General features: G+C 34.7%; 1 protein-coding gene across 1 annotated transcript; it reads left to right on the forward strand.

The window, feature by feature from the left end:
• The first annotated feature begins 2,177 nt into the window (after positions 1-2,177).
• Positions 2,178-8,769, forward strand: Luzp4 (leucine zipper protein 4). The gene is given in 6 exon segments (XM_046420815.1): positions 2,178-2,184; positions 3,270-3,397; positions 4,569-4,664; positions 8,221-8,525; positions 8,527-8,663; positions 8,666-8,769. Coding segments are annotated over 6 exon segments (777 nt in total).
• The last annotated feature ends 3,607 nt before the right edge of the window (positions 8,770-12,376 follow it).

A 12,376-nucleotide genomic window follows, 5' to 3' on the forward strand; every position in this document is an offset into this window, starting at 1 on the left:
GACATCCTAATATTTTTACAGAAAACAGAAATGAATCCTTCATAACTTGTGACAAGCTGGCTTCTGACCTAATGAGAGAACTAGGCTAGGTATATCAGTATATTATTTTTCTCCATTTGAATCTGAAGCACCTTCAAAATTAAAATTTCCTATTTACTTGATTTTCATCACTGTTGGCATTTTGAATACTTATGTCTAGATTCTGCATTAGTTTAGAGAAGCACTATGCCCTACAGGCTTGTCTCAGTGTGACCATATCAGTGTTCTAAGTGCAAAGAGAAATAGAATAGTTAGTATACAAAGAAGTGAGATAAAAGATCTGTATTATACAAAGCTTTTCCATTTTATTGGGAATCAAGCAGAAGTTAACTTGGAAAATTATATATATATATATATATATATATATATATATATATATATATATATGTTTTTGGAGGAAGTGTACTAGGGATTGAACCCAGAAACACTTAACCACTAAGCCATATTCCCAACCTTTTTTTATATATTTTAGAGACAGGATCTTACAGAGTTACTTAGGGCCTTGCTAAGTTGCTGAGGCTGGTTTTGAACACGTGATCCTCCTGCCTCAGCCTCCCAAGCTGCTGGACATATTTGCTTTTAAAGATTGATTCTAGGTTGAGGCTGTAGCTCAGTGGTAGAATTACTTGCTAGCATGCATGAAGCCTTGGGCTTAATCTCCAGCACTGTAAAATAATAATAATTGAATTATATGTTAAATTCACCCATCATTTATGTTTTCTTTGTCCTCTTTTTGTGATCTATGCAGTTTTATAGTTTTCACTAAAATAAGTTTCCTTTAAAATGTGGACTTAGTTTATAAAGAGAGTCAGTGGGGGTGGAGCTCTAGCTCAATGATAGAATACTCTCTGCTGATCTTTCAGGGCCAGGGCACAGTACTTGGAAAGTAAATGTTTGTTTATTTATTTATATATACTAGGTACTGTATAAGAGCTTTTATATAGAAATGCTTTGTATACTTTAAAGTACTATTCAATTGAAGGGTGTTATTTTTAAGACAGATAACTATCCATTCCACCATCCCAGTCAAAAGTATCTGGTAAATGTTTCTCAACTGTAGTGTAGGTCTGCATGAACCCCAAGAAATTTTGTGTGATATTTAAGACAATGTTAGCCATTAGAAGTTATCTTCAGTGACTCTGAGGAATGCAAAAATGAAGTCATTGAGAATTGTATATGAGGGCTACAAAACAGTCTGATCCCAGAGCATGTTCTCATGTCACTGTGAAAAGTACTGACCCAGGAAGGAGCTTGCTCTTCACTTTTTCCTCTCCACAATTTTGTGATCCTATTTTAGAATTCACCATCTTTGGTTCCCTGTAAGCTAGGTAATGATTGTTTCAGGGATATTAGGGAGGTTAAAGATTTAAATATCTGGGGCTGGGGTTGTGGCTTAGTGGTAGAGTGCTCGCCTAGCATGTTTGAAGCACTGAGATTTGATCCTCAGCATCATATAAATGTAAAATAAAGATATCATGTCCACTTAAAACTAAAAAAAAATAATAAAATAAAAAAAGATTTAAATATCTTCCTATGTGTCTGTAAGATATCCTATTTGTATACTCCCTTATAATTGTAATATGAAAAAAATCTGGGGCTAGGGGTGTAGCTAAGTGATAGAGCACTTACCTACCTTGCATGCTGTCCTGGGTTTGATCTCCAGTACTACCAAAACAAAAAAATCTGTACCGGAGATTTCCACAGATTTGGAGCGGAGAGCGCAGTGCTGGGGATTGAACCCAGAGCCTCACACACATCCTAGGCAAGTTTGTCACTCCATCAAAAAAGGAAAAGAAATGCACTGAATTGACTGTTGAGCTTCACCTTTGAAGATATCAGCATCTCAAAGAAAATCAGGATCAGATCTTTAGAGACCTGAGGCAAGACTAGTACTGAACAAAACAGTAAAGGAATGGTTAATCTTTGGCATCTATCTGACTCTTTCATGCTGTTTTCACCTACTCCTCCTCTTTCTTCTAATATCTCTAGCTCCTTCCAAATGCTTAGTTTGTGTTTATTTCTGAAGATGCCTTGACATAAGTAAGCTATTATCTACCAACACAACATTCTACCTGTAGAGCTTTCCTTTCCATTCCAGATGTTAGGAAGGTATCAGGTTGTCTCCCATCATTCAAATCATGCCATGTAAGTGCTTTCTACCTGAATACCTAAGAACTTTCCTTATAATAAAGGCTTCCTGATATATAGTAATACAAGTAATACAAGCTCCTCACTTCTGTGGTATCCCTTATGAACTTCCATTTTAATTTCTTAGTTTTCTTATCTTCTTTTTTATTATCACTGTTACTTTTTAAATTTTAGAATCTTTAAAATGTTTTTCTTTAGTTGTAGATGGACACAATACATTTATTTATTTATTTATTTATACCGGGAATTGAACTCCTCAGGGGTATTCGATCACTGAGCCACATCCCCAACCCTATTTTTCATATTTTATTAGAGACAGGGTCTCACTGAGTTGCTTAGTGCCTTGCAGTTGCTGAGGCTGGCTTTGAACTCACAATTCTCTTGTCTCAGCCTCCCAAGCTACTGGAATTACAGGCATGAGCCACTGTGCCCAGCTTATTTATTTGTTTTTATGTGGTGCAGAGGCTTGAACCCAGTGCCTCACACATGCTAGGTAAGCACTCTACCATTGAGCCACCACCCCAGCCCTTACCTTTTTACTTTTTAAGAAAATACATGTAGGTAATCGTCTGTCACTTACATTTATTCCAAAATGATACTATTGCTTTATATTTCTCTGGAACTGAAATAACATTTATTTAAATGGTCCTCCCTTGAGCTATTGTAATCTGGAAGCTTTTTTTATTTTTGTAAGTGCAGTTACCACAAATCTGTTTGACAGGAATGTTTTTCTTATTTCCAAAAACTAACTGTAAAATCTCTGTATTGTTTGATATTTGTTGTGGTTTTTCAGTTTGATTAATATTATAGTAAAATCGTTTTTCAGATCTACTAATTTTTTTTTAGAGAATTTTAATATTTATTTTTTAGTATTTGGCAGACACAACATCTTTGTTGGTATGTGGTGCTGAGGATCGAACCCGGGCCACACGCAGGCCAGGCGAGCGCGCTACCGCTTGAGCCACATCCCCAGCCCCCCTCTACTAAATTTTTAAATGTTCTGAAATATGATGACTACTGACTTGAGATACAGTGTTGTTATTTGGCTTTTTCCATTTTTTCATCTGTACTTTCTAATACAGATGACATTATAATCCTTAAAAGGATAGAAACTACCTGTGTGGAAGACATCAAGAATAAAAAACAGAACAATAAAAAACCTACAGCTTCAAAACGGCGATCAAATGCTCGTAGACAAGCAGGCAGAAAGGTAAAGTATACTAAAAATCACACATGGTAAGGAGTCTGAAATATCTGTAACTGACAAGGTCAGCAAATTCAAGAGCTTGCCATGCTGTTGTAAAGTTACATTATTTTACTTATTTTATTTTTTCTAGTCAAGGACTCATATAGGGTTGGTAGGACTCTATGCCATGTCAAATGAAATAATTTTTTAAATTTATTTAAGTTACTTCACTAAAGAAGGGCAAGATGAGATAAGTAACCATATGGGCTAAGAAATGTTTTGCACATTTCTGGTTGGTTGGTCCTTCCACGTTTAGGAGGCAATGCAGGAAGGTTAAAAGCATGGTCAATAATCTGGGTACTGCAGCATCCACATTTTGTAAAAAAGAATGTTGTTGGGCAAAGACAGTTGGGGTAGAGTATGAAGAATATCCTCTGTAACACTAACCACATTGGTTGGTTCAGAGAGTGTATTTCCATATGAATATACTGCAGATTGCCATAGTAGAAAATTCTTTTTAATAATTAAGATTCTACATGATCTAGTGAAAAGGTTGAGACCATCTTAACATTGTACATATTCTCCGAGTTGCCTACCCAGCTTCAGTATAATTCTCCTGTGAATCTTTTAAGTGGCTTAACATATTCTGAAAAAAGGAGGAATGGTTGTTATTATAAGGGCAAAGCAGCCAAGATTGGTGAGATGGTCCATTCTCATGTTCCTAGCCAAATATAAAATTGATTTTTTGAGGCTTTTGAAAATCTATATTTTTTGATTGTTTCTTAAGCTGTCTTTGTACCCAAAGCAAAGCAGATAGGTGAAGCAAATAGCCATACAATCAATACAAGGCAGCCAGTTTCTCTCTATCTCTTCTTTTTCTATTGGAGTATTCCTTCAATTAATTTCAGATACTGTGTCCCAACTGGGCATATGAAGTAAAATTTGAGGTATTATACACAAAGAAGATTACCCTATTAGGGTAGGCAAATGGAAACAGTATGGCAAAGATTGTTCTAGAATTCAGTGAGACTCCTAGATGATATTAGAGTAATGAAATATCAAAAGTTTTACAAAACCCAGTGCATAGCTTTAAAATGAGGTCATGCACAATATTTCTGAAAGACATGTTGAATTTGCTGACTAAAAATACAGAAAATAATTATTTTTCAAAGGGTGCACAAAATTCCAAAACAAGCTTGACGAAAAAGTTGATGATCAAAAATCACACGAAGAACCTTCTGGAGCAAAGTCTGGACAAAGCCCTTTAAGTAAGCAGCCTTCAATTGAGCAGGTAAATAAATACCAAGAATTAACTGATATAAAAATTCCTAAGTTTAATATATATCTTAATATTAAGAGTTATTTTAAATTCCATTGAGAGCTGGGGTTGTTTCTTAGTATTGTTCCATGGTGACTTGAATACAATCTAAATTAGATTTTTGTTAGTTGAGATTTTTCCCCTGTGTCTCTTGTGATAAACATTTGGGTTGTTTTGTTATTTTTGGTCAATAGAAATTTATTTTAATATTTATTTTTAATTGAAGTTGGACACAATATCTTTATTTTATTTATTTATTTTTATGTGGTGCTGAGGATTGAACCCAGGGCCTCACATGTGCGAGGCGAGCACTCTACTGCTAGGCAGTCCCTGGTCAATAGAAATTCTGAATTTATAAAATGCTAAAATAGATTATTGTTACTTATCCTATATAATCATTCTAATTTTTCTCCTCTTACAGAGTGTTTGATATTAAGTTATAGTATAAAAAGTTTTAGTAACCTTGTAAATTAATTATAAAAACCAGAAGTGAGATGAAATAGAATATGAAATACACTCTGGAACTAACAAGTGGGACAGACTATGGTTGTATAATCCTTTACCTCAGCTTCTATAGGTAAGCTGGTCACTGTACAAGAATTTGAGAGGTGCTCCTCCAGATTTATAAACTAACATTGGTGTTAATGTTTCAGCTTGGCCTATAAACTGATTCTTTTTATGGCGTTATGTGATCATTTAGTAAAAAATGGTGGTTCTGGCAGCTTAAACCATTTTTGTTAAATTATGTAAATGCAAATTATTTACTTATTTTGGAGGGGAGCATATTGCATTTTCAAATATTTGAACAATTAATTTAAGTTGATCAAATACTGATTAGGCGCCTACTCTATGCAGCCCCCGAATGGTACTAAAGCAGCCTGCTTCAAATACCATATGTGGTAGTAGGAGAGAAAGAGAAGAAAGAAATGTAATGCTAGGCAGGATGAAATACATGTTCTAATACAGTATATGTTCTACATTATAGAGATGCAGTAATGCATTCTGACTGGGGAGAATTCAGAAAGTCTGATGGAAGAGATGACATTTGATTTATGTCTTGTAGGATGAGGAGGTTTGGGATAAAATTTGGAAAGAAGAATGAAAGCTTGGACTGGGGTTGTGGTTCAGTGGTAGAGTACTTGCCTAGCATGTATGAGGCACTGTGTTCAATCCTCAGCACCACATAAAAATAAAATAAGGATATTGTGTCCACCTAAAACTAAAAAAATAATTTTTTTTAAAAGAGAAGAATGAGAGCTTTTTTTGATACAGTCCATGATGCAGAAATAAACTGAATATTGTAAAACTGTTTTCAAATTGATAGTATCTTTATGTAACTCATATTTTTGAAATTAAAAAAAAATTATAGACAAAATACCTTTATTTCATTTATTTATTTTTATGTGGTGCCGAGGGTGGAACCCAGTGCCTCACACATGCTAGGCAAGCGCAAGCGCTCTACCACTGAGCTACAACCCCAGCCCCAATTGGGTACTGGGGATTGAACTCAGGGACACTTTGCCACACCCCCAGCCCTGCTTTGTATTTATTTAGAGACAGGGTCTCACAGATTTGGTTAGTGTCTTGCTTTTGCTGAGGCTGGCTTTGAACTCAAGATCCTCCTGCCTTAGTTAGACTCCCGAGCTGCTGGGATTACAGGAGTATGCCACCATGCCCAGCTTCCAGCCCCATTTTTGAAACTTTTGAGACTGTCAGTATAGCAAAACTCATCACAAAAATACAGTAAAGAAATATAAGAAAGTTAACCATAATTATTTTACCAATAAATAGAATAATTAGTGTCTAATGGTGTGTTGCAATTCTTTCTCCTTTCCCTTTTTCTTTCTTTTTTTTTTTTTTTTTGATCCTGGAGATTGAACCCAGGTCCTAACACAAGCTTGCTGAGTGCACTACCACATTCCACATTCCCAGTTATTTCAAGACAGGGTCTCAAGTTGGCAAGGCTGTTCTCAAACTTGTGAGCCTGCTGCCTCAGCCTTCCTTGTAGTTGGGATTACAGGTGTGCATCACTGCACCCAACAATGCCTTGCAACTCTAATAAGCAAGTTATATACGTTGAAAGATTTAATCTACCAAGAATAGGATAAATAATCTACTAAATAGGATAAAATTGTATTTATTCAACATAATTCTTTTTGATAGGAAGTTTCTGCTTGCATATAAGGAAGGATAACTAATGTGCATTTCATTTTCTAAAGGTGAAACATTTATTTTGGGGGGAGTATTGGAGATTAAACCCAGGGATTCATTCATGCTTAGCATATACTCTACCACTAAGCTATATCTTAATCCTGAATATCTATCTATCTATCTATCTATTTTTAGTTGTAGATGGACATAATAGCTTTATTTATTTTTATGTGGTTCTGAGGATGGAACCCAGTGCCTCACACATGCTAGAAAGGTATTCTATGGCCCCTGAAACTATTTTGTATTGTAAACATTTATGAAAGGACCACAACTCCTTTGAGAAGAGTTTTCAGGAGTTAGGCCTCAATCCTATTTTTTCTGCTGAGCCACCGTGCTCCCAATACTATTCACTTAGAAGAGGTACATGTGTATTTCACCCAGTCTACTTGTTTAGATTTTTCAGTAGAAATGCTGGGGAGTGTCTATGGCCTTAGGCTCTAGTAAATATTTTTTTTCATATTTTTTATGTTATTGATGCTTTCTATTCAGAATATTCTTTGTGCTGGTGCCTTCCCTGCTATTTAGCAGTTGCTTTCACCTCTGGCAGTGTAATACAAGAAAGGCATAATGCCAAATCTAGGGCATGTTTTCTTTGCCAGGCAACATTTGCTAGTGGAAAGCTTGATTTCTCAGCACAGTTCATATAACTTTATCCACTTATTTTATGTAACATCATAGAGATTTGTCAAACTTTTTATTATTTCCATTTGGCTGATTCACACTATTGCCTTTTGGTTTAGAAGTTGAAAAGATAGAAAGACTGAGTCATTACCAGGTCAATTTGCTTGAACAGTATTAAGCCAACCTTCTGCTTCCTTTATAGATTTCTTTCCTGCACTTTGTTTTTCTCTCTAGAATTAAGTGTTTTTATATTGAATTTATAGATTGTTTTCTTAAATTATCATCAAGCTGGCAAAAACAGTATTTGATCCTAAGGATGTATACTATGAAATATTATTAAATATTGCCTCTCCTAAACTATAAAGTCATACGATCTTTGTTTCTTTAACAAAATATAGATCCAGAAAATGGTAGGTAGAACATGATCTTGGAATATATTAAAATTCATAAAGCGACTAATTTTCCATATTTTCATTTTATTAAAGTCTTATTTGCATAATATTCTTTGTGCCAATGACAAGGGACAACAGAGCTATTCTATATGGTAGTTCTAAAAACTAGTATATAAAAAGTAATCACGGTAGATTTTCATAAGAAATAATTGCCCATAGAAATGGTCTTAAGAAATATCATTGTGACTTAATCAAATTGTGGAGCATATGTTTCATTTGTTTTGTATAATTGGGGTCCTTTACAGGAGAAGTGCAATGACAATAATAAGACCCAATCAGAGAGGAATCAAGGCCAATCAGAAGAAAAACAGCATCAATCAGAAGGAAATCGAGGCCACTTAGAGAGATCTCATAGCCGATCAGTAAAATCTCCTGACAAATCCAAGAGATCTCATGGTCAATCAGAGAGATCTCATGGCCAATCCGAAAGATCTTGTGACCAATCAGAGATATCTCATGGTTGCTCAGAGGGATCTCGTGGTCTCTCGGAGGGATCTCATGGTCGCTCGGAGAGATCCCGTGGTCGTTTGGAGAGATCTCGTGGTCATTTGGAGAGATCTAATGGTCATTCAGAGAGATATCATGATCATTCAGAGAGATCTCATGGTCGCTCAGAGAGATCTCATGGTCATTTGGAGAGATCTAATGGTCATTCAGAGAGATATCATGATCATTCAGAGAGATATCATGGTCAATCAGGGAGATCTTATGGCCAATCAGAGAGATATCGAAGATACTCACCAGGAGGAAGATTCAAATCATCACCGGAAACTGAGTCTGAATTTGACAGGTAAAAATACAAAGAATACTTAAGCATTAGTACATGTTAAGTGATACGGAAATGTAAAGACATGCTTTCTATTTCTATATTTTAATGGCTAAATGTGTGTTTGTTTTAACAGACATGTATTGGGACAAAGATATTAATGGAATAGAGAATATATATATATATATATATATATATATATATATATATATATATATATATAATATGTAAAGATATACATATAATATATAAAGATATACTTATAATAAGATATATAAAATCAATGTTCTTTCAATTTACTGATATACTCTAGCTATCATCCAGTTTCCTAGGTTGTCTCATTAAGTTGTTTTATCTAGGTCTGTTTTTCCTTGCAGAGCTCTATGTACTCAGCCTTTTCTACTGAGCCTACCCCACAATCAGAATTCAGAATATATTGACTTAGTCAGTATTCTATTCTCTTTGGATCTTCCAACCTGTGAGGCAAACTGGTCTAAAAATAACTGCTCTGAATTTATATAAAATCTATGCCAATAAATTTGTATCCTTCCTTTATCTTCTTCCTAAAAAGTCCTCAGAGAGTCTTAGGAGACAAATAATAGATGTGTCTTTGGACAGCTGAACTTTTCTGCTTTTCCTAAAATCAGACCGTAAAAGAGGATGCCTATTCTGTACATAAATTCAATACTAACCTTCTAAGTATATTTTGAATATATTACATATATTCACTGTTGCCTTCTAAAACTATTAGCATAGGTTTGTCTATACTAGCAAAAGAATCAGAGAAATATAAATAGTTCTATGAATTAAGTTTTCAAAAACAGAAGATCTTTTTATTGCAATTTATTAGGTTATTGAATAAAAATTTAGTTTTAGTTCAAATTTCTCAGTGATTGCCTTCAGCTTGCATTGTCTATAAATGTCTAGTTAAATATTTGACTTTATATTAAGCATTGCACAGAATTGGTGATTTCAACAAAAAATTTCTAAAATGTGTGTGAGTTATTATGTATACATAGAATGTCTGATGCAGACATCACTTTAATGCAAAAGGTTCCATCCCACATTAGCAGTATAAACATAATTTGTGGAGCTGGAGTTGTGGCTCAGTGGTAGAACACTTGCCTAGCATGTGTGAGGCACTACGTTCGATCCCCAGCACCACATAAAAATAAAAAACAAATAAAGGTATTGTGTCCATCCACAACTAAAAAAAAATCTTTAAAAAATAAAAAATAAACATAATTTGTTACACAAAATTAAAATGTGATTAATAGCAATGATAAGCAATCCATGTGTCTGCATTTATTAGGGATTTTCCATGTTTTATTTAACTTTACATATTCATTTTTGTTAAGTGCTATAATACTTTCATTAAGACACTGAAAATTCCCTTTACATTATTGTCCAGTGATATATTTCTATCATTTTGCAAATACATTTTATGAGCAAAGTCCTGGGTTTGATCCTCAGCATCACAAAAGAAAAACATTTAAATACAATGAATAGGTATGTTTAATTTTTTCCTTTATCTTCTGTCATTATAATTTTTATACCCTCAAAACAAATAAATAGTCCTTGAATAGTTAAGGTTAAAGTTATCAAATTTGGAACTATTACTAAGGAATGAACACATAAAGTAGAGAAAAATTAATATATATTTATAATTGGTCTTCTAAAGATTAATTCTTCTCTATAACTTTCCACTTTAATATGCATATATAAGTTGACTAGATAGGTTTAATAATATCTTTCAGAACTAGTTTGCTTCTGTGCTAAGTATAAAATGAAGACTTCAGTAATTTCATGTGCCATATAAAATTTTCCCTTCAAGCCAGCTTCACCAGAAGATAAAGACATGCCACAGATGCTAAATAAATTTCTGCATTAAACAAACAAGTTAATCTAGAAGCCCAATGTAGTCTTTTTTTTTAAAAGAGAGAGAGAGAGAGAATTTTTAAATATTTATTTCTTAGTTATTGGCGGACACAACACCTTTGTTTGTATGTGGTGCTGAGGATTGAACCTGGGCTGCACGCATGCCAGACGAGCGTGCTACCACTTGAGCCACATCCCCAGCCCCCAATGTAGTCTTAATAAAAAGTGAGGCAGCTGGGCAAACATCTCAAATACAATATGATTGTATACAGAATATCACTTATTTGTGAAGATTTACAAGAAATATTTCCAGTATTAAAAAACTGTTAAGACACTCAATAACAACCCTTAATAGGATTTATTGTGAACAAGGTATAAATCTGGGTTTTTCCATTTTCTTTCTTTTCTGCAGAGCTGGGAATGTGAACCCAGGGCCTCATATATGCTAGGCAAACACTCTACCACTGAACCACATGCCCAGCCTCTTTTTTCTTTTATTTATGTATTTATTTATTTTTTTAAGAGAGAGAGAGAGATAGATAGAGAGAGAGAGAGAGAGAGAGAGAGAGAATATTTTAATATTTATTTTTTTTAGTTCTTGGCGGACACAACATCTTTGTTTGTATGTGGTGCTGAGGATCGAACCTGGGCCGTGCTTGAGCCACATCCCCAGCCCTTTTTTCTTTTATTACTTATTTCTTTTGGTGGTACTGGGGATTGCACCCAGGGTTGTTTTACCACAGAGCTACATCCTCAGACCTTTTTTTTTTTGTTTGTTTGTTTTTTGTTTTCGGTGGACCTTTATTTTTATTTATTTATATGTGGTGCTTAGAATCAACCCACACATGCTAGGCATGCACTCTACCACTGAGCCACAACCCCAGCCTCAACCTTTTTATTTTGAGATAGGGTTTTACCAAGTTGCCCAGGCTACCTCAAATTTGTGAACCTCCCGCTTTGGCCTCCCAAGTCTCTGGGATTACAGGTGTGCTCCACTGTGCCAGGCTATTTATTTTTTTGAGACAGATTTTCACTATTTTTGTCAAGGATGGCCTGGCCTGGTCTCAAACACAATCCTATGCCTCAGCCTCCCTAGTAGCTGGGATTACAGGCTACCACCACCATGCCCAGCTTTAAATTTGGATGTTTAAATCCCCTAAAATACCTGATAACAATTTCAGATTTCCCCCCCTCTTTTCTGACATGGTGACTGCATTCTCAATCAGATGACTTCTTTGGCTGAATTGATGGGTAAATAGAGAGAAATAGCAGAACATAGCGTATCTTTTGTGCCTGTACTAAGTAACTTACATAAAATGAATGGCAAATTCTGTATATCATTAAATTAGCTTGGCCATCCCTCTGATGAAAGCTTTTCTAAGCATAGACAAGACCTTCAGAAGGAATGGGCTATTCAGTTTTGGAGTGCTTGCTATCTAAACTTCAGTAATAGGGGCTGGGAATATAACTCAGTGAGTCAGATAAGTACTTAGCATGGGCAAAGTCCTGAATTCAATCCCTAATACCAACAAAACAAAACAAAAAAACAAAACAAAACACCCCTCCCCATCTCCAATTATAGAGTGATAACTAATATTTCCTTACCATTCAGCATCTCTTTGGATATTAATACTAGACAGCATTCCAAGTAATTCCTCAAATAGTTTCAGGTCTGATTATAATTGACAAATGAAACCTTTGATTCTCTGATCCTTAATATACTAAAAATACTGTATTTCACTCTGAAGGTAAAAGTT

Source organism: Marmota monax, unplaced genomic scaffold (genome assembly GCF_021218885.2).
Source record: "Marmota monax isolate L192 unplaced genomic scaffold, Marmota_monax_Labrador192_F-V1.1 WCK01_AAM20220418_F8-fsc00050, whole genome shotgun sequence".
In the NCBI taxonomy this organism is placed as follows: domain Eukaryota; kingdom Metazoa; phylum Chordata; class Mammalia; order Rodentia; family Sciuridae; genus Marmota; species Marmota monax.